The 26,690-nt window shown below is 42.1% G+C and overlaps 1 protein-coding gene across 1 annotated transcript in view; it reads left to right on the forward strand.

The window, feature by feature from the left end:
• The first annotated feature begins 548 nt into the window (after positions 1 to 548).
• LOC116319214 (fibroblast growth factor 14-like) overlaps positions 549 to 26,690 on the forward strand; it is a 72,727-nt gene continuing 46,585 nt past the window's right edge. Inside the window, exon 1 of the mRNA XM_039606221.1 lies at positions 549 to 1,863. Within this exon, the coding sequence (XP_039462155.1) occupies positions 1,185 to 1,863 (679 nt within the window). The 5' untranslated portion in view covers positions 549 to 1,184. The remainder of the gene's footprint in view (positions 1,864 to 26,690) is intronic.

Raw genomic sequence — 26,690 nt, forward strand, 5'->3', positions numbered from 1 at the left:
GGAGGTGACTTCTCCCTTCAGAACAAAAGTCGAGGGAAAAACACCAAAATACTTTAATTATAAAGAAGATTGATTTGTTATTTCTTAGTTATTTTATTTGTGTTTTCTGGGAATTGTACTGTAGCTTATATTACTTTGTTTAAGGTTAATTTTACTAAAACAATTTTTTTTTACTTTATAAATATTTAAAAATGTTTAAACAAATTTCCTGTTTTATTTATTTCTTCTTTTCTGATAGTATCTATTTCATTTCTATGAAGGCATATTAATGCCATATTAAGAAAATTTTTTTTACAGTTGTTGTTTCAAGACAAACTGCCACGGTTGCTGTAGCCTCTGTATTAGTGAAATCCTACTTCAGAATCGACAGTTACCTCACATGAACTCAAAATTGGTGAAAGGGGGAGAGAAATACAAATCGATTATTCTGGCTTTTATTTTGAAATTACCAAGCGGAAAAGATGTTTTGCTTAATTGGGTTCGGCTTTGCAACTGATTTGACATCGTTAGTCAGTGCACCTCCTCGCGCCCCGCCGGCCGCTGGTTGCCTCGAGCGCAGCTGTGGAAGACTTTGAAGCGCCGAAAGAAGCGCGTGAGGACCAGGAGCCAGACTCGGGTCTTCTTCTTCGTTTACTTTCAGGAGTCACACACACGGCAAGCAGAACCACAGTCCAGCAGCTCCTGTTTATCAGCAAGGTGAAGAGTAGGAGGAGGTGGAGGAGAGAGGAGAGGATAGGAAGGGGAGACAGACAGCAGCAGTGTCTTGGCGCATTGGAGCTTATGGATTATTGAGAAGTGAAGGCCAAAACGTGGATCAAATATTTATGAGGACTTTTTAAAAAAGAAGGAAAAAGACAGAGCGGGGTAGCGCAGAGATTCCCCGCAGTGATTCACCTGCCCGTTCCAGCGCCGTGTGTGCGCTCTCACTTGACCAGAGAAGCTGCTGGGTAAAAAAAAAAAGAAAAAAAAAAAAAAGGACCGTGCATCTAGCGCGTGCGTGCGTGTTTGCGAGTGTGCAGCGTGCTGGTGTGCGCGTTTGGAAAGGAGCCCCCCTGCTGCAGTAGCCTACTCGCTCGCCGCGCGGGTACAGGGATGCCACCGACTTGCTGACGGACCCCCGGTATCCGCACCCCTTCCCTCCTCCCGGACGGACGGACGCACCGACCCCTGCCATCCCCACTAATATGCAATGGTTTTTTGTGCAGAAGCCGACAGCTGCCGCGTACCGCCGACTTCACGCTAGCGCCGCCGCATGCCTGTCCGTCGCTGCCGCTCCTCTCCCCGCGCCGCGCGGCAGACGACGCCATTTGAAGAGGAGCGCTCGGGGGCTTTCCACGCCGCGGCGGCCGGGCAGCAGCAGCGACCGCTCCTCGGCTGAGGACCGCCGGCAGCTGGGGCAGCCGGAGGCGGGGACCGAGGAGACAAGCGCCGCCGCGGTTGCTCTCTTCCTGCCGCACGGGGACGACGTCGACGCGGAATACGTGCGTTTGGTGGTTTCCGAGCTCGTGGGGGAACCGGGCGAGAAAGCGGGCGAAGAGCCGGGCTTCCTGCTCTTATTCTTGTCTATGGTGCAGGTCGGGGCGGCCAAGCACCGCCGAACTGAGCCCAACAGCTGGCCGGCTCTGCTGGCATGCAAACAGGGGGGCGTATCAGCCCCCATGCGGTGGGTGAATTTTAGGTTGCCGCATCCGGAGCGCCTCTCGTCCCCCACCTGCTCTTCCTCCACTCCTTCCTCCTCCTCCTCCTCTCCCCCCGTCTCGGCCAAATCCATGCGGTTTATTTGGAACAACATTTTCAGCAAAGGATCGCATATGCTGCAGTGTCTTTGTGGCAGGAGCCTCAAGAAAAACAAGAACCCAACTGGTGAGTTTGTTTTGTGCGCGTGTGTGCGTGTGCGTGCCCGGAGGTGACAGAAGAAGACTTTATTGGGTGTTCTGTATGTGTGTGTGTGTGTGCGTGCGCGCACCAGCGCGAGCCTGTGTGTGAATTCCCTCCCGAGACTGCACTGTTCGAGCGCTCGCTGGTGTTCCTCCGCAATCGCAGTTGTGCAGCAAGTGAGAGCGCCACGGGAACGGTGGGGGTGTGGGTGGGGTGGGGAGGTGAGGTGGTAGGGTGGGGGTGCTAACTTGTTAGCACAAATACTGACTATACGGTGGCAGTGGGTGTCGACAAAAAAAAAAAAAATAAAATTAAAGGAAAAGCGTGCCGTGCCGTGCCGTGCGTGGCAGAGATGCTGCAGAAAAATCAAGTCTAATGCAGCATGCAGACCCGTTCAGGCTCCAGTACTCTGCATGATTAAACAGCACATGGCCTTATTTAGACTTCCACTGTGGATATACAGTGCATGATGTGGAATAGGAAAGAGTCCCATGTCTGTGTGTGTGCGCGTGTGTGTTTTCTATTTCAGTCACATCTCTTCTCCTGAGATCGAAGTCTGAATGCGAAGGGGTAGGGGGTGTGGGGAGAACCCCCAATACTGTATGTGCGCCAACTTTTTTTTTCATTCAGGTGAGCCGAGAGTTAGCGCTCCTCATGCTCACGCAACATGTCCACCTTCAGGGATGGATCTGTCACACAAATATGCAAAGATTTGAAGTCAGAGGGCGATTAGATTGAATTTACCAACAGGACTTTCTCAGAGAGTACAGAGGGCAGATTTAGTCTTGCAAACTTAATTATCAAACTTAATTAGTTTGCTTTGTGTGTTTGTTTTGTTCCAGCAGATTCCCCTCTATGTGGCTGAAAGCAGAGCAGAGATTGACACTGGCATCACTAATGAAGCAGACATTGTTGACTTTATTGGCATATTGACATTGCACCAGAGAGCTGGCCCATGTAACCTGCACGCAGTGTTGAGAGGGCAGTTAAATCATGCATGCCCTGTAGTCAGATATTTTCAGTGAACACAAGCAAAAGTTTATTCAGATTACTCATGGCTTGGTCACTTTTTTATTCACCGGGCATTTGTTGAGTACTTCATTGGCTGATGAAATGACAACAGGTAGTAATAAGGAGTTAACAAGTGATCTCAGGTGTCAGTATGAGTGGTGGTAAATTGGAATGTGCACATTTGCAATCCCATAACTTAGAAAAAAAAATAGATTATGAGTCACCATAGATAGAAACTGAGAGGGGAGTTCATTTTACATGCAGTGTCAGTGTCCAGATTCTGCAGCTGGCCTTTTTTTATTGTGTCTCAACAGCTATTCACCAGTTAAAGGAGCAGTACACTACACCAGTCAAATAGACAGAGGACTATTTGAAGGGGTGATGTATGACCACCTGTGAGACGTTTTTCACTCTTTGTCACTATCTGCTTTTGGACAAAGTGCAGGAAGGTGTTGGTGCAAATAGTAGACTGTATCTAAAAGATGGACATAGCCACCAGTGACTTCACCCATTGGTTTTGTCATTTTGGAGCCTCAGTGTTGGCTGCTGCTGTGTAACTTTCTGGTGTCTGAAGTGGCTCTTTTTGAGTTCTCATCTAAGACTAGCAAGCTTGGTTAGCAAGATGCATTCATAAACACTACAGGTGCAACACACAGACAGAGAGAGGACTGCATAAATATAATGATACTTGACCAAAAGAATCTAAAACGTTAGCAGCAGCTGCATACAGGATGTTGATATTGTTCTGTCCTTCTACAAAGTCCTTTGCAACAGTGAGGTAATATCTGAGAGTCCACTGAGCCCGCAGAGTGAAAAAATATTCAGCGCTGAGAAGAAAATTGACATGCACAGCGGATCTTCAGAGGGTACGATGAGGTCAGCCATTAATGCTGTGTCTTCTCTTTGTCCCTGAATGCTAAACGCTCATATTTTTTGAGTGATTACAAAGCACTGTTCCCTTTTTGGTTTGGAGCTGATGTGTGAAAAGGACAGGTATGGAAAAAATTTCAGCACCATAGACAGCAACCAGCATTTCAAACCTAGGTGCTGAAACATTTTTGAAAAGTGTAACCAGAGTAATTAACAATTATTTAGATTTTAGCTGTCAGTGCTAGGCTATTTCATTGTTTTTAGATGTTTTTTGTATGTGTAAGCATCAATAAGCTCCTGCTTTTTAGTTTGTTATGTTTTCTGAAGCAGCAACGAAGAAGTTTGAACATAATATATATCCTTATCCTATTCTGTCCTATAAAACAGCATACTGTGTTAATCATATTAATCATGGAGACAGCATGCTGTGTGTCATAAAAGCATAAACAGAAAACATTGTTGTGAGTTGGTGTGTCTGACTTTGAAACAGAAAGCCTTAGATAAAGACGATATATGATCTTAAAGCTGTAAATATTTCCAGCATTTTGTTAGGTACACCTTGTTGGTACCTGTTTGGATCCCCTGTTGCCTTCAGGGCTGCCTTAATTTTTCATGGTACAGATTCAACAAGGTGGAGAAAACATTCCTCAGAGATTTTGGTCCATATTGACATGACAGGGTCACACAGTTGCTGCAGATATTTTGGCCATACATCTCTCATCCATGATGGGAATCTCCTCCTCCACCACATCCCAAAGGTGCTCTGTTGGAATGAAATCTGGTGACTATGTAGGCTGTCTGAGTACAGAGAAGTCATCGTCGTGTTCAAGAAACCAGTTGGAGATGATTTGAGCTTTGTGGCATGGTGTTTTATCCTGTTGGAAGCAGCTATCAGAAGATGGGCACCCTGGTCATGAAGGCATGGACATGCCCAACAATATTCGGGTAGGCTGTGGTGTTTGAAAGATGCTCAACTTGTACTAAAGGTCGCAAAGTGTTACACCACTAGCAGCCGCCTGAGCAGTTGATACAAGGCATGCTTTCATGTTGTTTATACCGAATTCTGCTCCTACTATATAGCCTCATCAGACCAGGCAACGTTTATCCAGTCTTCTCTTGTTCAGTATTGAGGAGCCTGCGCAAATTCTTACCTCTGTTTCCTGTTGTTAGTGGACAGAAGTAGGACCTGGTGTGGTCTTCTGGTGCTGTAGCATATCTGTTTGATTTGTTGTGCATTCAGAGATGCTCTTCTCCAGACCTTGCATGTCACCGGTGGTTGTGGAATTGATCACTTCCAACAAGATATTTAGTTCTGATTTGATCTCGTGTCACCAGAACATTTTCATCTCGTTTTAATTCATTGTCCAAAGTGTCAGTACAATTGATCGTAGTTTTTGTACGTGCATTATTTTTTATTTACTTATCGTCTTGTTTTCATCAGAAAAAAGTGTCACTGATGAAAACTATGATAAAAGTTATTGGTCAACGAATGAACATGGTCTCTTTGAAAACTACAGACAGTTTGTGAAATACTGACACCAGCCTAACTGCCACCAACAACCATGCCACATTCAAAGTCACTGAAATCACCTTTATTCCAAATATATATACTTTATCAATAAATGTGCAAAGGAAAAAGGCTTGTCTTATTAGAAAACACTCATTTAGTGTTTGGCTCCTGAATCTTACAGATTAAAGTTGAAAACAAACCAAACCAAACCATATTTGCTGTGCTGGCACAGGTGAAATAGCTGGTTTGCTAATAACTGCAAAGTGTTCACAGCTTTAAATCCTGCCAAAACGTCACAGCTGGCAATTTACAAAGTGTCACATGACTGGATGTGTTTTGTTACCTCTGGGCGCTTTGTTCCTGCTTTAATTCCTTTTTATGTTGCGCTCCTGTGTGCTCATTTGATGAATTGGCTCGGAGCAAAGCTTGCCGGGTTTATGAGAGAGCGCGTGCATTCCTGTGATACACAAGCAGGGACTCTGACAACTGAAATGCTCCTAACCAGAGCAACCCTGCTATTTTCACACCCAGTCTTTTTTTAGGGGTGTAAAATGTTATTAAATGCCTATATAACGAGTCACAGCTTTGCTTTCAAACAGTTGACCAATAGACTAAATACATAATCTGCTATACATTTTTTGGTAAACTTGTGTTGAATACAATGTAGCACTAGCTGCTTCCAATAACATGCGTGCTAAGTTCATCAAAAAGTTTGTAAGTGGATGCAGTTAATCTCATTTTTCTGCAACAGCAGGGCACATCACACTATTTGTGTTTTGTGACAATTTTAGTTTATTCTGCCATGGAGAAAATAATCTGTTGATCTGTTGTAACACCAAACACAATGTTGTGTAAATAGTTGAAATGCAAGTGACTGCAAATATTGAATTCGGCTTCAGAAACTCGGCTTCTGCGTGTGCTGTTTTGTCATATGAGGCAATTAACTGAAGAAATAATATCTCACCCACCCACACACGCGCAGCGTGAATGTAAAGAGGAACGGCACTATGTACTTAACACTATCTTGAGAGACATGAATTCCCACCAGTATCCTGCTGCAGCTCAGCTTGCAGATTTATAGCAGCCAGCACTATTTAGCTGTCTCCCTCTTCTTCAATTAAAGATAACATATGAACTCTCGCTCTCGTTCTCTCTATGTGCGTGCATTTATGTTGGCTGTCAAATACGGACCTGCTGATGGGAAGGAGACAAAGTTTAGCTGACTCAGCATTTGCTGACCTTTTCTTTTTCTTCTTCTTCTTCTTTTTTTTTTTTCTTTTTTACCGTGAACTACACTGTTTAGTGAGGGTCCACCTTCATGGCTGAAATACAGCTTTGTTCAGCGTGTAAAGATGCATGCGGTGATGCGGGTGATCAGAAGCAAGCTTCGGTTTTGGCTTCTTTATAATTGTAGTTGCTGCTGTTGGATGATGGTATGAAATACAATACATTTTGATCTAGAGTTGATTTAGCTATTTGGGATTCAAGCTAAGCAGTGACCTCTGACGAATAACCTAGTTCAAAAGCACCAAAACTTGCAGTTCCTCCAGTGGCCACTTGAGGCTGGCGCTCAGTGTTAAAATGTTTGCAGCCTGGTATTTTATTGGTCTCTAGCTAATTTCCCCTCATCACACTACAAGGATCTATTTTTAAAAGTTAATTGGGCTCAAATGCACCACTTTGTTGGTTCTAGCTGTGTACTGGGATTTACATTAGCTAATTCACGCCACTGAACTGAACCTCTCAGCTGTGCTGGTGCCTTTTGGAACATCAATCCATCCATTTTTAAAAAAACACTTAACCAGTTCAGTAAGGTTAAAAGCAGAGTGTAAACATGCACGGCAGACCCAGTTGTGTTCTGTACATTTTTTATTATTCTGTGCACATCAACACCATCAACAACCAGTCAGGACCCAGTCCCATATTTAAGTTGGCGGGGCATGATTGCCGATGCCCTGCAAGTGTGCTCGCCTGCCCTGCCCCGCAGACCACACCCCGCCACACAGGGTATACCCTGGTCACATTGGCAGTCTGTTGGAGGGCTAATACACTTACACCTACAGCCAGTTTAGAATGTTAAGCTAACCTAACATGCAAGGCTTTGAACAGTGAGGAAGCAGGAGTGCCCAGAGAGGTCCCACACAGGCATAGCAAGAACATGTAAACGCCACACTGCCTAAATTTGAACTCAGAACCTGCTTGCTGTGATGCGACAGTGCTAACCACTGCACCACCCTGCCACTCCCTATTGGTAGCATTTTAATTAAATGACAATTAACAAGACTCACTGTATGGCAACAAGCTGACCAAGAATTTTGCGCTTAAGTTTTAGTAAGAGAAATTCCTATACTTGATAAGGTCGTTTAGTTAGCGCTAATTAGCAGGTACCGGTGAGTGTGCGCTGCATCTGCACAATTTAAAGATCCACCACACTAATCAAGGCCGCTGATTACCAAGCCCTCTTGTCCAAATATAGACACTTCTGGCTACAAAAAAATTAAGACGCTGAAAGGTTTACAAACGATCTACAAACCTGTAGTTATGGTGACTTGCCATTTGCCATCCTTTATATACAGTCTATGTGTTAAATGATTTTGTTCAAAGGATGGCACTACAGGCCAGATAACTGATATCAGGGACTAAATTCAACTAATGCATGTAGAATCAAGGCCATGAAATCAAATACTTGAGTTTAGTGATTTGGTTTGGCCTCGCTGTCAGTGTATATGTTCTGACAGAAAGAAGCTGAGTGAATGGTGTTTGAGTACTGAAAAACGTCTCCACCAGCATCGGTATCATTCATTGTTAAGAGGAATAAAGCACGGTGTTACTCAATGTCTTGTGTCCTATGTGGCGTGACCCAGATAGAGACTTTCACCTTTTATAGCACACGTAGGCGTGCGAGTCCATGCATCCACATACACAAGCTTGCTCACCTTCTTTGGAGAGTTTCCATTAAGGCGTCTTACTTTATATTTTATTCAAACTCTGGAGTATAGCAGCAGGGTTCGTGCCAACTCAGATCTGTCGCTGTAAGCGAAAGGGTCACATATACACAAACACGCATGGACTACACACGCCATCTAAATATATTGCTTTTAAAAAGCGGTTATGCTGAGATCTGCCTTCAAAATCCACCTTCGTGTGCGTTGTTGAATCAACTGAATTGTGTGCTTCTTTCTCTGTTCTAGTTGCGCGCTGTTATGTTGTCCAAAGATGATGAGTTGGCAAAATAGTGACAGCCGTAGTGATGTCTGTCCTCTACGGTCACATGGAGGGTTTTGATGCAGTACTCTAATATGCCCCCCTCATATGTATGTATGAGTGTGTGTGTGTGTGTATGTGTGTGTGTGTAAGGATGCTTATTAGATCATGGCGTCACTGTCCAAACACACTTAGTCTGCAAAAAGAGGGATGACTTTGCTGGTCCTTTCGTCTGAACTCATCATACAGTGGCTTGCAAAAGTATTCGGCCCCCTTGAACCTTTCCACATTTTGTCACATTACAGCCACAAACATGAATCAATTTTATTGGAATTCCACGTGAAAGACCAACACAAAGTGGTGTACACGTGAGAAGTGGAACGAAAATCATACATGATTCCAAACATTTTTTACAAATAAATAACTGAAAAGTGGGGCGTGCGTAATTATTCAGCCCCTGAGTCAATACTTTGTAGAATCACCTTTTGCTGCAATTCCAGCTGCCAGTCTTTTAGGGTATGTCTCTACCAGCTTTGCACATCTAGAGACTGAAATCCTTGCCCATTCTTCTTTGCAAAACAGCTCCACAACTGCCCTGTGATGGCCTCAGAGGTTGTCTAAGAGAATGTTGGGAGCAACAACACCATGAAGTCCAAAGAACACACCAGACAGGTCAGAGATAAAGTTATTGAGAAATTTAAAGCAGGCTTAGGCTACAAAAAGATTTCCCAAGCCTTGAACATCCCACGGAGCACTGTTCAAGCCATCATTCAGAAATGGAAGGAGTATGGCACAACTGTAAACCTACCAAGACAAGGCCGTCCACCTAAACTCACAGGCCGAACAAGGAGAGCGCTGATCAGAAATGCAGCCAAGAGGCCCATGGTGACTCTGGACGAGCTGCAGAGATCTACAGCTCAGGTGGGGGAATCTGTCCATAGGACAACTATTAGTCGTGCACTGCACAAAGTTGGCCTTTATGGAAGAGTGGCAAGAAGAAAGCCATTGTTAATAGAAAACCACAAGAAGTCCCGTTTGCAGTTTGCCACAAGCCATGTGGGGGACACAGCAAACATGTGGAAGAAGGTGCTCTGGGCAGATGAGACCAAAATGGAACTTTTTGGCCAAATTGCAAAACGCTATGTGTGGCGGAAAACTAACACTGCACATCACTCTGAACACACCATCCCCACTGTCAAATATAGTGGTGGCGGCATCATGCTCTGGGGGTGCTTCTCTTCAGCAGGGACAGGGAAGCTGGTCAGAGTTGATGGGAAGATGGATGGAGCCAAATACAGGGCAATCTTGGAACAAAACCTCTTGGAGTCTGCAAAAGACTTGAGACTGGGGCGGAGGTTCACCTTCCAGCAGGACAACGACCCCAAACATAAAGCCAGGGCAACAATGGAATGGTTTAAAACAAAACATATCCATGTGTTAGAACGGCCCAGTCAAAGTCCAGATCTAAATCCAATCGAGAATCTGTGGCAAGATCTGAAAACTGCTGTTCACAAACGCTGTCCATCTAATCTGACTGAGCTGGAGCTGTTTTGCAAAGAAGAATGGGCAAGGATTTCAGTCTGTAGATGTGCAAAGCTGGTAGAGACATACCCTAAAAAGACTGGCAGCTGTAATTGCAGCAAAAGGTGGTTCTACAAAGTATTGACTCAGGGGCTGAATAATTACGCACCCACTTTGCAGTTATTTATTTGTAAAAATGTTTGGAATCATGTATGATTTTCGTTCCACTTCTCACGTGTACACCACTTTGTATTGGTCTTTCACCTGGAATTCCAATAAAATTGATTCATGTTTGTGGCTGTAATGTGACAAAATGTGGAAAAGTTCAAGGGGCCGAATACTTTTGCAAGCCACTGTATATGCCATACCGAGCACTTGCACTTGCACTCGCACTCGCACTCACGCACACACACACACACACACACACACACACACACACACACACACACGCGCAACAACCTCTGGGGTGGAAACAGTTGCAAAATGTGAAAACATTCAATATAATCAGCTGGCAGTCACCAGTTCTGTGTAGCTGTAAGAAGGTTACTGTCCTATTTGACTTGTGTGACCGAGCTGTTAGCCTGCTCTGAATTAAGAGGTGGGTTTTTCAAGCTAAGTGAGACCAGTGTTGGAGTCAATTTAATATGAATTTGCTAACGTTATCACAGGATGGTGGCTCACTTATAAGCCTTCTTGTTCTTAGTGCTCCAAGAGTATTTTTATTTATTTAAATATCAATACTTGGTGTCTCTGTATCTATACAATGTCGCCATGCAAAACACTATCCTCTATCAATTTTCCCCACCCCTAATAAAAATGTAGTTAGGATGTCTTTAAAAAAGAATCACTCTTGATAAAGACTGCAGCCACACTGCTAACATCTTATGTCAAGGACAATGTCTTCACTAAAAAGGAAGCTTTCATGCATGCTGTAAGCCAAGACAGTGAGTTATTTAATCTTATGAAACATCTCAGTTCTGCTGCAAATCCTGTGTCATTAGATTTCTGCCTGGATAGGACAGCAGAGATGTGGAGGTAAATAAGTGTAGTTATTGCAGGGTGTCAAAAAATCGTATGAGAAGCTAGTTCTGTTAATTACAGTGGAGCAGCGTTCACACTGGGAACACTATAATTTTCAAAATGAAGCAATGAGCGAGTGAGGAAAGGTGAGGATGTGTGTGTTTCAGCGTGGGTATAGGCGCACCCGCATGTGTCTGGACTCGGCTCCAGGTATCCGTCACGAGAGAATGAGTGCCCAGTGACATTTTTCCAAGTGCACTTAAAAAAGCAACAGGGCATCAAAGGCTCCACTGAGAAGTGTTTTCACAGACTGAACGATAAGGAGCAGAGAAGCACTTGACGGCATCTCAGTCTCTCTCTGTGACTGGCTACATAAAAAGTGTTTAATTGGTGCGGCCGGAGCTGCCAGATACACTCGGTCACTGTTACCATTGCTCGAGTACAGAAAGACAAGCCTGGAGGAATTCTGTATTTTTCTAAAAACACCCCAAATCAGCGCAAACCCACATTATGGTCTTCATCAATAGTGCCGAAAGGACAATAAAAACTTTCCTTCCATTAAAGGCGACTCTAAACATTTGAAAAGCCCTCCTGTGTTGTTTGTTTTTGATGACTTTTCAGTCTGTAGCTTTTCTTAGCACCTCTCCTTGATATCTCTCCCTTTGTTCTACCTCTCAGTCACACACTCGAGCTGACTTTTAGTCTTCTCTTGTCTGTGTTAACCTTTTGCTTGATGACAGCCCTGCATGACATAATCACCATATCTATCCCACACACACACACACACACACACAGCACCAGAGAGGGGTCCAGAGAATTTAAGAAGTACGTTTTCCAAGTAAGTCCAATGGGCTGGTGTCTGCAGATGTGTGCGCACCATGGACTTTGAGTTTATATTGAAGGTAGCGGAGAAGAGAATAAAGGCTGCTTTAGGCAAAGCTGAAGCAGGTAAGCCACTCTTTGCTAAAGGAGGTAGAGAATAAGAATAAGACTAGCTTTGCTTACATAACACCTTCCTAGAAACACACAGCTTCAATAATACCTGCAGTCATAAACATACTTCTATGCTTTGCATAGAAGATTTTAGGAGGATTTAAACTCACCCGAAGGACCAAGAAATGTCAGGAGTTTTCCTGTATTGCAACTCAGGTCAGAATAAAAACGCTCAGACAGGTTAACGTGTACACGGGTGAGACTCAGGGAGACTCGCACCCTGGAACAGTGGTCAGGCTTTATTTATACCCCAAGCATATTCGTGTAGCATGTACAGGAAGAGATAAAATAGAACTGTGCTGCATGCAGGCTTCCTGTTGAACAGAGCGTAACTTCTCTATTTAAGCTGAACACTGAAAGAGCAAACACATCTAGATAATGAAATGTACTTTTAAGCATAACATAATAAAAATCCCAAAACCTGAAATCCCTTGACAAGATCTTTACAACAACTTTGAGAAAGTTGGTCAGAAACAGGCCAATCACAACTGATCACAGTCTTGACTTTAGTTAAAAATTGATCACAAAGTTATTGTAAACCAGAGTTTTTAAAATATATTCATTGTTTGGTGTCAAATTTACGCGATTATTGGGGAGTGTAGAGATGAAATAGCAGGTTCTTATGTATTTCTCTTGTGTAAACTTGAAATTGTGACAAGATCAAACTTTTTTCTTTGGTGCATGTTTTGTGCCATGTGAGCAATCAAGAGTTCAGGACAGAGAGCAACAAATATCACAAATGTGACTGATGTGAATAATCCCACCGATCTACGTTAATAATATTAATATTTGGAGGTATTTTAGTGTCTGGTCTTGACCACGACAACTCAAAAGGACACACACTGTCCTTATGCATTAGGACCAAGAGCACAGAGAACACATTTAGATGCACACAACACTTAAAATGCCTTTTGTAGTAATTGATAAGTCAGGCGTCGCTCTCTAACGTCTGCCTGGAGGACTGTGTTATATAGCTGTCGATGGTGTGTCAGTATGTGTGCATCTAGCGGACAGATGAGGTCATCCACTCATCTGGTGCTTGATTCTTTGCAAAGTTGTTTTTTCCTCTTGCAGTCGCTTGTTTTGCTCTTTTTGAGCCACATCAGGCTTTGGGAACACAGACGATACTTGTCAATTGTAAAATTTCATTGTTTGCTGTGGTCTTTACGGGATTTGCAGAATACAGTAGATTTATCTGAGCATTCGAGTCTGCTGCTTGTATTTTTTTCTCTGTTTACTGAAGTAAATTGAAAGCTGAAGAAAAGTGAAAGCTTTTATGAAACTGTATTCTTTAAACATACTGTTATTTAACTCTAACTGGGCAGAAGGATCTTGCTTTATCGAACATGACTTGGAGCTATTAGGCTGTGTGCAGTGAGAATTTTAAAGGACTTGCTTTGAGAAAAATTATGTAGAGTTATTATTTGATAAATGTTCTGTTCCGGCCACGAAAAGGTTGCACCAATGCCTTCAGCTATTATCAAAATAAATCTGTTAATAAAGGAATTGTTACAGAGTGCGTATTTTTAGATATATCCGATTTTCTCACTCAACTGAAATCTCCTTTATTTTTTCGCCACAGAGGAGATTTACTCTCACATCGGTATTGTGCCACAGTTTGAATTGGATGCAGTCCCATGTTAGCCTCACAGGCTAATGCACCATGCTGCTGAACTGTTCACATTGTCATTGTTAGAGGGATTACTGTACACACAGACATGCCACATGCACATATTTCTATAAAAGGTGTTTCCTTTTATGTAACACTGTGGCTAAACCAGATTGGTGTGTGGGGTCTTTTTAGTGTCACAGCAAGGCTCAGTAATGTGTGCAATAAGTGGAGACTCCCAAAGAATATTTGCTTTGTTTTTGTGACTTTGTTAATTTGGACTTAAATTATTAATAGAATTTGGGTGGCTGTAGCTGAAGAAGCAGAGCGGGTTGTCTACTAGCTGGAAGGTTGGTGGTTTGAACCCCTGATATCCCAGTCATGCATCCTTGGGCAAGATACTGAACCTCTAATGCATTCATCGGCACATAAGTGCATGTGTAAATGGATGAATGAAGCATGTGTTTGAAAGTGCTTTGAATGCTTGAATTGATTCACCATTTTACCATTTAGAACATCAGAGAAAGAAACGCAAAGAGAAACAGATGAAATAAACCAGACAGTAGAAAGACAGTAGTGTGTAAAAATGTTCCCACCTAAAACAAGCACGCATGCAAAACTACTGCTGGATTCATCAAACGTGCTCACCTGTTAGTGAATCACAATCACTGAGTAATAGACCAAATGATTGTGATTCACAAGAGAACATAAGATCCCAAAACTTTATACCACGCTCAACGAGGCAGAAACTCAAGATTAATGAGGAAACAATATTTCCTGAAATGAGCTTCCTGTACATCCAGCCCCTGGAAACTCTTAGCGCAGTGAGTGATAAGTCAGTGTGAGCATGCTCAGCAGCTCCTTTCTGCCATTATTATCCTTCTTGTCAAGACAAGACCTTGCTAGCATGGGTTATGACGTGTGCCTGTGATGGGACCACCCTAATTCATCCATCACTAGCTTCTGTATCTCATATTTAGGGGATCAGGATATGCAAGAATTGGGGCTGAAATCAAACTAAGCTTGAGCTGTTCAAAGCTGACCTGAGTGCATTTAAAACACCTCCCTTGTTTAGTGAGTTCATGCTAAGGAATAGGAATCTATATAATGTCTTTCACATAACCCCTGTAATGGAAAACATACCGAATAAAACTGTTTACTTCAGTCCACTTCTTTAGCCCTAGTTGCTGATGCCTTGCTTCTACTTTTCCAGCTTCTACACAGTGCACCGGATGATGTTGCTCTGCAAGCAAATATATTTCATTTAACTGACTTTACCTTGAGGTTAGCCTGGCATAATTTGGTTAGCTCCTCATCCAAGCATGACAAAGGCTCCAGAAAAGTCCAGCTGAACACAATAATTTGATTGTGGTACACTAAACAAGTTGTTGAACGTAAACATGCCAGCACCAAATCCGTTAACCTCTTAAATGTGCTTGGGCTATTGAGCTGTAAAAGAGAGACACTGGTAATGGATGCTGGTTTGTCTTTAGGTTTGTCTTTGAGATCCTCAAGCTATCAAGGACAAGCTTGTACAATAGTCAACACAAAAGTGAATCATCCCACTTGAGGACCAGAACTTGTCTTGTCCAGGGGTTCAAGGGTCGAATTAAGTCATTTTCATTTCCAAGCATCTGTTTTAGATGCACTGGCTTTGCGTTAACTGTCCCAGCCTGATGGAAATAGATGTGAATTCTCCTCAAACAATGACCGACTTGCGAGCCAAGATGGATTAGCAGGATGACAGCTGCCCAAGGTAGATGTGAAACAACCCCCCCTTATCGCCACTATCTCATTGCCTGCTTCATCAATGCATTGATGTTCTCTGCCTTCCTCAGCAAACTGCTGTGCTGTCCTTTCCTTTCACTGCCAACAGGTGAGGCATGAGCTGAAGTTTAGGTGCCTCATCCAAGTGTTTAACCACAGCTGCCAAATCGAATTGTTCTGATCAGTCCGACTGCTCACGACCTACTCCATGAACTTTTCTAACATAACCACTGTACAAACGGTTAATTCAGCTGCAGATTGCGTTGAAATAGCACAGTGAACAATACTAATCAAAGGAGTGTCATCATTCCCACGACTTTGTGCTTGCAGCAAGTTATTATCTTCTGTTTTTTATACATTACAGGCTTGAGGAAAAAAACGAAAAAGCTTGTCTTGAGCAAGAGATCCCAAAACCTTATACCACAATCAAGGAAAAGAAAACTCAAGATGAAGGACGAAATCATTTTTATCACAATTAAATTCAATTTGCCTCGTACCAAACAGTTTGTAGTACAAACAATAAGACATATATCTCAGTCAGTGTCAATTAAAAACATGGCGGGAGGCAATTACCACACAGACACTGTACACCCCCTTAGGGCACTGTAACTGGATATTGCACTGCAACTCACACCAAAAATTACAACCGCTGCAGGGCACAATACTGTAGCTACTGCAAGCCAGAGCCCTCAGCACTTATGCAGGAGAATTTCTGCATGAAGAAACTGACATGAGGAGGAAGTTCAAAAAGGCTCAAATCTTTCCAAAAGTGTTTCTTTGAGAGGTGCAATAACTGAGCTGGTGAATGTTCTGCCCTTTTGAACATGGAGTGTGACTCTGGTAGAAAAGAAACAAAAAGGGTTTAGCATCAAAGCTGGGGCCTGTACTATGAAGCTGAATTTTAGGGAGGTAACTTCATGTTGACATAGGGTTACAAAGACTTTTCATTTCTTACATCGCCATGGTAACTCATGCTGTAGACCTGCTGTAGATGAACATGTGTTACTGAATATGCCATCAACCTCGGTGCACAATTAGTAAGAGGATATATAGTTTTAGGGACACTAGTTCTCCAGGTTTTCTGAAGCTCTTTCTGTTTCTTTGGACATTTATTTTCAGTCCAGTCTTTGTACCTGACCACTTTCACAGGAATGCTTTTTGTTAAGACAATTAACTAACCAATGAATCATTCAAACATAAAATAACACACCTAAATCAAGGGATGAACCAGTGTTTCTATACATAACAGACAACTTAGTAAAGAAGTTATTTAAAAGTATGTCTTTAGGCACTTTGTATCTGTCAAAACACATTATTTGTTCCCATTTTTTAAGTTAAACTGCCAAAACGGTCAAAGATAAGACAGTTTGACAAAATGGTACTTTTGGACCAATGAGATTATTCCCAAAAAGCTATCAGCTGAAAACTTGGCACTGTGTGCAGTGTCCCCAGCAAATTAAGGAAATTTGACAAGTGGAGGACAAAAGAGGAAAGTAAACTCATACCTGGATAGAAAAACACACAGTAAAACACCATCAGTGGATCATGGATCAGAGCCTAGACCTCAATATTTCTGAAGCAGTGTGGGATCATGTTGACAGAGAACAGATGGCCACTAGACCAGCAGCTTATAACAGACCCAAGAGCAGAACTAACAAAGACATGAGTAAAAGGCTTTTGAAGTCTTAATTTCACATAAAGGAATCAAGTAAGGCTCATTTAAAATGGGATGAGGCGAAGTGGAAAACTATTCTGTGGTTAGATGAAAAAAAAAAGGAAATTCTTTGTGGAAAACACAGATGCTGCTTCCTATAGTCTAAAGAGGAAAAAGAACGTCTGGCTTGTCATTGGTGCTCAGTTCAAAAGCCTGAATTGCGATGGTATTGTGGTGCATTAATACATCTATTACAACAACATGGCTTAATAGAAGAAGAGTCCTTGAACTGGCTTTCCTGAAGTCCTGACCTTTACCTAGCTGAAAACATTTGGCACATCATGAAACCAAAAGCATGAAATCATTTCCAATCAATCCAAATCAATCCTCTATCAGACAGGAACAGGACAACATTGCTCTCCCAAAAGTTTCAGCAGCTGGTCTCCTCAGCGCCCAGATGTTTATGGACTGTTGTTAAAAGAAGATTTGATGCTATACAAGACATCTTGCTGCCCACAAATTGAAAACGACCTAATCATTTTCTTAAAATGCTACATTTTCTTAGTTGGTAACTCCACCTCTCCCAACTAACTACAAAGAACTGTGAGCTAAAGCAACTTTTTTATGGCCCAGTGGCTGAAATTAGACCTTTTGTCGCTCAGTCTACGGGCTGCCTGGAGCTGCTGCTGAGAAAAATAAGCTTAAGTTCCCACACAGCATGTGCACAACTGTGGGTGGCTCTGAAAACATTCTCCATTGTTGAGCAGCAAATGCTTAACAAAGTTTTATCTTTTTGTCATATTATCTAACTATACACTTTGCTCCCGTCACTGAAAACTAATTTGTGCGTCTTGTTCGGTAAGCCTTGCATACAGACGTGTATGAAAGCTAAACAAAAAACCACTGTTAGGGAAAATTAAGGCGTCTGTCATTGCAGCGTCAAGCCGAGCTCTAATCCCCTTCAGTGGGGAAATTATGGAGCACACAGTTAACATATTGTCTGTCTTTCAAGCTGCAACAAGCAGAACGAAACCTTCAATGCATAATGGTACAGATGGAGGACATCAAAACTAACCCGAGTTTCCAGCCTTTTGTATTCTGCCAGAGTGTTGTGAGCATTGCGAACGCAGTGAAACCATGACCTGCCTGAGTGACTCATTTACAGACAGGCCAGAAAATTACAGTGATGTAAAACTTCTCAGAGCAATGAGAAGAAAATCACTGCCATTACTCACTAAAAGTCCACAAACTGTTGGCAGGAGGAGCTGTGGGTTGGGGGCTGAGGTTTAGTGCAGGTTGGGGGAGTGCAAATCAGTTTTACTTTGGCTGGGAGTGCCTTCTGAAGTAAATGGATTAGCATTGACAGATATATTAGATTTCTGTGGTCCAGTCTGCTCAGGACAATAATGTTCTTCTCCTGGACCACACAGTAATTTTACTGTCCATCACTGCAGCACTATCAACAGGAGGGTACATTTTTTTCACAAAATGGATCGATACACAAAAAGGGAGGTCGGGGTGGGGGTGGGGTAATGTATAAATGATATGTGCTGTAAAAGGAAAAGAAGCTTATACATGGAGGACAACAGGTGATGCTTGTCCATCTCTGCAAATTTGGCACCAGTGGTCACTCAGGGATTATATTTTGGCCATAGAAGGTACACAACATGCATGTAGCTTCTCAGCCATACTTATTTTGCATCTTTGTCTGTTTCCGTACTGTAATTGTCTGCTGTCTCATCTTTAGTTTCACTTGTGTCCAGTCAGTTCTCTGTAACTCGGTCAGTCCCCCTGTACCCCATTCCCCCGGACTAATTTCACATTACAGAAGAAGTACTTAGATTTTGGTGTTACGGTCCTCACAAAACACATTTTTGGCCATAACTTTGGAATTTACAAGCCAAATGGTAAGTGTGTGTATGTTTTATATTCAAAAACAACTTAATAGTGACATCATGATTTTATAGGTTTGGTGCTGATACTGAATTAGTAAAGCTAAGCTTAGGCTCCCACTGTGTGGACTTGTTCTGTGCAGCTGGAAATATATGTTGAGCATCCATATAATAAAATCCGTGGCTTCATCCATATCTGAGGGATTGTTTTCTGTCACTGCCACAACTTTTGTGTTCTGGTGGAATACATGTAAATACACTTTTTTAAAATCAATTCAAAGCCTTTATATATGTTGTGACAGAGTTGGGGTAGACATGGATGTGGCCAAGTTTGTTTCTTCTCTCTTCATTATGTGTGCAGACACACAGACACGAGTCAAATCGTGACATCAGATGGTCATGAATAATTTAGCAGTGGTTATACATCAACTTCATTTCACGACGTGCTGACTGACAATGCTTTTTTGTGCATTTTGTAAGTCTTTTCTCTTGTCCCTGTAAGAGTTTTATTAAAGTCAGCCAAATACAACATCAGATATCATGTGAGATGTAAGATAAAGGTATTCATGAACACTGGACTGCAGGTGGAAACTAGAGAATATCATCCCCTACGTTTCTTCCCACATTTTTTAAATGCATATATATTTCATATCTCTCTGCCACCTCCACCCAGCTTTTAGCGTCTTCCTTAATTCAAACTCTCACTTGAAGGAGTTCTCCTTTCACTCTCGTTATCTCTCTGCCCCCGCCGCCCCCCCCTTCATCTTCCCATGTAGTTGGGAGTTTTTTTTGGAGGGGGGAAAGATCTGGAGTGATTATGTAACTGCTCTGATTTAGAAGCCTTCCATTTTCAGCTGTTATCTTTTTAAAATCATCGCTGATGATTCGAGCCTCAGGCGGTTTGGTGGTGCAGCGGTAAGCACAGCTACAAGAAGTTGCTGGTTCAAACACGCTGCTCTGTGTGGAGTTTCTCTGCTCGACTGCTAGGGTCACTCTGATCATCTATAATCATTCTAAATTGGCCCTAAGTGTGAGTGTGAGCCTGTTAGCCCTGCGATGGCCAGCTGAACTGTTCACCAAGCCCAGCTCCAGCCTATCAAAATGGATAAGCAGTTAAGAAACAGATAGCTGGATGGATGGGTGCATATGGGAATGCCTCAAACCAATGCCAGCCCACATCAGTTTATGACTCAGCCGATGCCCTTTTGGGGATCCCATTGACAAATCTCCTATGCGCTTGAAAGTCTCCATACTGTTACATCTGCAAGCTCTTTGCAGACTCACTTCTCAATTTCCTGCAGTTTAATCAGTGTTGAGTCTGTTTTTATTGATATCTGCTCTGGTCTGTGCCTTGCTGCTGATCTCCCTGCATTCTGGTTTGCCACATGGAAGAGTGGTAAGGCCCAAGAACAAAGCCATGCCACAAAATATAAATTGCTTTTGGTGCTAAAGTGGTCCTGACAGAGCTAAGTTTACCTGTGAAATCACAAATTTATTTACTGTCCTATATGTAGCTATTTTTATATGTGATATAATGTGCAGGATTGTTTTGTTTTTTATTAACCATTTTCATTTGTCTTGCTCCTACAAGAGTTTTGATTAAGTCAGCCCAATACAGTATCAGATACTATGTGTAATGTGAGATAAATGTCTAAAATTAGAGATGGAAACTGGACTGCAGGTTATTCTGTGCTCCTCTCAGTTAATGAGCTGCGACTTTAACCAGCAGCCATACAGATAAAGAACATGTGGACCTGATTGGAGCATTTCAGGTAATTCAAGTGTCATTTTTCTTTTTCAGTAAACACTTGGTAACTCTATGGAAATTGGCATGACTAATATAAACTTTACTGTCACTACTTCATACTTCAAAGTGGCACAAATGGCAGAAGGCTTTGAATGGCATTTCATGGGAATATGTACGCTAAGCAAAAAACTGAGACATCACTATGTAATCAGTGTGAGAGTGTTTTCGAGACTACTTGATCTTGGAGGTACTTGAGTTAGTTGCTTTTCATGTTTGTCAAGAAAATCAGCCATGACAAAAGAGGGGGGAATTGTGTGTGTGTGTTTTGTGTTTTATTGTTTTTTAGTGGTTTCATTCAAGGTTATCCAGACAATTTTTCTATTCTGTGATGTATGCATGATACAGTGGACTGCAAAATGCTGTAAGTAATGGCACAACATGAGTGTCAAATCATTGTACACATGTTTGTGTCTGTGACTCTGTCTCTTGTTGTGATAAGTTTCTATGTCCTTTTTCTTCTTTAGGTTTCTATTTTTCTATTTTTTAGAGAAACATAAAAAAAATACATCTCTTGCACATTATCTCATTATCTGCTAAACCAGTATTTAACACGTCTACAGAATATGCAGACTAATGAGCGTTTGTATACTATAAGAATAGCCTGAAATATATGGGCTGGGCTATATATTAGCTTGTACTGACATTTACTACGACCGATAAGTGAAAGTTAAAGAAATAAAGAACAGATGAGAAAAACGCCCTTCAAATGTCTTATGAGCAATCGGCGTGTTCCCAGCTCCCAAAACAGCAGGTCTGTTCCTGTAATCGACCTTAAGACCTTTGCTGTTGATCAACAAATTCCGAGTTGGAGAAAAAGCGAACTTTGTAGCTGCTCCATGCACCTCTGTTTGTGCTACACAGAGAAAAGTCTGCAGTAAGCCTTCAGAAGTTGTATTAAAATATGCAAGGGGGCATGAGGTGTAATAGACCATATTTGTTTCAAGGCTTTTGTAACATTTTTCAGATTTAAAAAGTAAAATAATATAAAATATTGTATTACTTAAATTGCATTAATATTTTAAATATAAAAATAAAAGCCTTTTCACAAGCCAATAAAAAAATGTACGTAGGCCAGTAAAACTCTGAGCCACTGACCTGAGGGTAGTTAGCTGGGACACTGAATTATCATTGATATTAACATGAGATTTCAGTCACTGCAGTGTCTTTATAACTCTGCGCTTCTGGCGCTAATTTTAAGTTTTAAAGCAATAACAAAACCTCAAAATCTCAATCCCCCTAACCCTTTTCCCCCCACCCTCCTTCAAAAACTTTAACGCTTGCTTTAACAGCCCGAATGACAAACTATTATGACAGGAACAAAAATACTCTGTGTTTTTATTGCGTCTGTCCTTGTGATGCACATGTCCCTGTGAGTTTGCTGACATCCAGTACATGCAAAGTTTCTCACTGGTCTTTGTGCTAGCGAGCAAAAGAAAGAGAGAGAGAGGGAGGCTGCTGAATGCTTAAAAAATTGGGATGAGACGGGAATAGGTATAACAAACAGAGAGAAACAAGGAGGAGGAGCGCTAGAGACACCAGAGACAGCAGAGATGGAAGGAAAAGGGGGGGGGGGGTGAATGAATAATTTAGTCCCCCCATTCCCTCTCTCCTCCTCCCCGCTGTGTTGGTGATGTTACAAAGACAGATGAAGAGAAGAAAGGAGAGGATAAGAGAAGAGGGGAGATGGGACAGGGGAGGAGGAAAGGACAGTGAAAGGTGACAAGGAAAGGAGCAAAGGGAAGCAAGGAGTGGAGACAGAAAGAAAGCGGCATCTTTTAATGGTGATTTTTTTCCTTATGTCTAACAGCAGCATAGGCGAGTGTGTGTGTGTGTGTGTGTGTGTGATCATGTGCTTGTGTTTCAGTGTTTGTGTGTGCGCACAGGAGCGAGGCACAGCAGCAGCAGAGAGGAGAAAGTCAGAAAAGCCCTGTGATTAATGTAATTGATGCCAGATGTGTGTGTGTGTGTGTGCCTGTGTGCGTGTTTGTTACCCTCTCAGCATTCAGCAGGTGTTCCCTCCCTCCTTTCGGAGACCCACCTGCGTCACTAATCACTCGTTACCTAGGCAACAGTGGACTTCCCCGCGCCTGTGCCTCTGCGAGTGCGTACTTGCATGTGGGCGGGTGTGTGAGCGCGAATTATGACTCATCCTGCTGAGTTCAGAGCGGCTATCCTCACACTCCCGTCTGGGGAACACCCACCCACATCTGTTACCTTCCCTGTCTGTATCTCTATCCCCTCATCGCTCCATCATCCACTCTTCACCGGCTCTCTTATCTCCCCTGCCTCCCAGACGCACTGATATTAATAGCTCTTTGATTCTTGATCTCGACACTTGGATGCATTATTTACCTGTTGCTTTGATCAGAGCAGGAGAGAAAGATCAGTCAGCGCGAGCTGCTGTAGCCCTCATGACGGAGCCAGGCAGGCAGACAGAGCGCCACCTGCAGAGATTTTTTAAGAAGTGATTCCCGAGAACCGCTCGAAGTGTAATGCTGACTGATAAAATAGCCTCAGATGGAGGTTATTTTAACTGGTGTGTCCAATTAGATTGTGCTTTATGACCATTTGTGCTTTCCTGCAGTGAAACTTTGTGTTCGTGGCCAGCAGTTTAACCGTCCACCCTGCAATCCTGTGCAGCACACCCAACTCTAACTATAGGAAATACACATGAAGCAGAAATTAGGAATCAAGATCTCTTAAAAACTAAATCTCTGTGTTTTTGTTATCATTTTAATTATAAGAAAAAACACTATTTTCACATTTTATGATATTAAATCAGTTACTTCTGATGTGCATGCCATAAACCATTAACCCTGTTATCAAAGCAAAAAAAGAAATCAAAAATTTAATTAAACTTTATAATTCATTTATACGTTTGTAGGCAGAAACTTTTTCCCTATTTCCCATCTTATTCCCATCTTTTCTAACTTTGCGTGCTTTTTCTAAGAACTGAGACACTGAGGATTTAAAGTGTTGCCATTTACTGTAAACTGTAGGTTTGAAAGTAAACCCTTCTACTTCTTGATTTGTTTTTGGATTGATTCATTTATAACTAATTTGGGAACTCTGTTTTAACGTTAAAGGGATTTGATGTTGGGTGCCAGGTGATAAAGTTAATGTTCAAGTTCACCCCGAAGGTGCTGGATGGGGATCTGCGTGTATCAATCAAATTTTGCTGCTTGTTATCTGACCCCAAAACACAAACTTATGAGGACATCATTCTCCTAAACATCGCTACATGCTGTACAAGAAGCAGTAAGGTCTCGCTTCATTGGAAATAAAAAAATCAAATCAAAGTAGACAGAAAGTAGCGCCCTGTTCAAAAACAGTCAAAATGCCACTAAAGGAAAATAAAAGTGCCCTACAAGAACCAAAGGAGCCAGCTTCACCCTCCCACATCCAACATGTTCAACATGTTTGTGCGCTTCTCTCAAGGTAGTCGAGCAGTTTTGGTGGTTTGTTGCCAGAACTGTACAATAATTCTTTTTTTTCTCTCTTTCTTGGCAGCACTTTGGTGTTTGTGTCTGAGAACAAACACCTCAAAATGTCACAGGCACTCTTCTTCTGTTAGCATTTCATTGCTAATGTTTTTGAGGCTATTAATTTCTTTAATGACCACAGATTTACTTTTGTAAAGGGGTTTTTTTTGGTTGCAGTTTGAAGCAACCATAACTATAGACATAAACCGTGAGAAAAGCTTAGTGCAGTCACCACCAAATTTGAGCTTTACAGCTGCAATAAAAAATACATTTTCATCCCTGTGGTCATGAAAATGTCTTCACAGCTGATGACAGAGTACATTATAATGAGAGTGGGATAAGGAAAAGTTGAGGTGAAGGAATGAGGGGTGAGTGCCGGTCTCCTTTAGTGCCCGTAGAGGGCGCCGCTGCCTCTGAGCAGGCTGAGAAGAACACTTCAGTGTGTGGAAAATGTTGAGACAGAAGATAAGAGTGTCTCTCAGTGTGTTTCCTCTCAAGGAGAAGATCTTGAATTGATTTAAAAAGAAAAAGAATCACAATGTTGCATGCTATAGCTTATGTGTTTGTGATCTTGTGTTTGTCTCCCTTTGAGTCTGTTTCCCTGTAAACCCTGAAGCATAAAGTTTTTTGTTTTTTTGAGGGTGTGGGCAGTGGAATAAGTGGATGGAAGAAGGCGAGGCTTTTCCTTTTTGAAGCTTCTGAGCAGTGTCCCACCTCCCTGGGATGTTATAAAAAGCAGCTGTGGAGTTGAATTTTAATGGAAATGTAGCTTTGATTTATTCATGACTCCCTTACTTGAAGTGACCTGGATAAAAAATGAAAAAACGCAGGTATACACCAACACTTTCTTTGCTCTCTTTTTTTCTTTTTTTTCCTGCTGTCTGGGAGGAAAAAAACAGAGAGAAATGCTTTAATGGCAGCGCGTCATCAATGCCAGAAATTTCAGAGATACCTGCTGAAATGGGACAATAGATGCAGGGTGACGACGTCATGCTGCTGTTGGATCTTGGGTCTGTTAAGCACAGTTAAATATAACATTAGGACACCGTTAAGGACACAGTGGCAATGACACAGTTAGATCTCTCAGAGATGAAAGATCTGATAGACTCTTCAGGACTTCATTAAATCATTAACGTTGAAGGTTTTACAGTCATTTGAGTTTTTCTCTTACTGTTAGTCATCATGTTAATGAACGACTTCTGCTACACAGCTCCTTCGCTTAGACAGGCTCTGCTGCCACCTAGTGGCAATGAGGACAGACATACATCATATTTCTGTGTTACCTTCTTAAAAAAAACACAATGTGTGTGTGTGTGTGTGTGTGTGTGTGTGTGTGTGTGTGTGTGTAGAACTCAAACACACACACATCCAGAGAGAGAGAGAGAAAACAGGGTGACAGAGCTGTCGCTGTCTCTGGTGCTGAAATATTTTGGTTCAAGTGTTCCTGACCTGCTTCTGACGTCAGGAAGCCTCACAGCAACATCCGATTATTTTTTAATCACATCCCAGTGCCCTAAAGTCATTTTTTTGAAGCCGCACAACAAGGACAAAAAAAGACCTAAGACAGGATAGCACTTTCATTATTATTGCAAAGTTTTATAACAGAGAATTTTCAAAGTAAGATAAAGAAACTATAGTAAAAAAAAAAAAACAAGAATAATTAAAAATATATATATTTTAAAATTAACACAGTAATAATTTTAGCCCCAGACTATACCAGAATCAAAAGGATTTACCTGCAGGGAAAAATGAATACTATCAAGTATAGTAATTACCATTAATCACCAAACTGCACCTTCTGGTTGCAGGGCACCCCTAAAAGCACCTTGTGATTCCTGGTTAAATTATGAATATGCAAAAGCTAAATTCAACTGAATTACAGCCGTGCGTATTTTCCTCCACACTGAAGTTTAGCCCAGCATATTTAAAGCACACGTCAGTATCACTGCTGTCGCATATCTGCAGAGAACTGCACCGTGCCAACTTGATCAAATGTGTCGTTCTCTGATAAAAAATTGAGGTTCTATCCGGTGCGTCTTCAAAGACCCACGGGCCCTAACCCCACGGCCCCGTTACTCATCGTAAAGACAGATAGACTGGCGACAGTTTCGGGATTTTCTTTGATATCAGTTTCCCCAGAAGAAAGAGGGAGAAATTCATTTCAGTGCTCTTTGTGTCCAACTGGGTCCCAGCCCAGCTCTTTATTCTGGAGAGATGGCTGACCTACATGCAGTACTGGAAAAGACAGATTCAGGCAGGCTTGTGAAGTTTAGGCAAAACATACATTTTCAAAATAATAATAGTGAGTTTCACTTTTTGGGGGGTGATTAAATGTAAGGTGTCCTTATGGTGTATTTACCTGCTTAGAAATAGAGGTGTGACGTCAGCGCACAGAGTTAAGTTACACCTGTTACCGGCCCACACGCTGTCACATTGTGGATGAAACGTGAGTATCGTGTAGTCCGTCCCGTG

The sequence above is a fragment of the Oreochromis aureus genome, linkage group 23 (assembly GCF_013358895.1).
Source record: "Oreochromis aureus strain Israel breed Guangdong linkage group 23, ZZ_aureus, whole genome shotgun sequence".
NCBI lineage: Eukaryota > Metazoa > Chordata > Actinopteri > Cichliformes > Cichlidae > Oreochromis > Oreochromis aureus.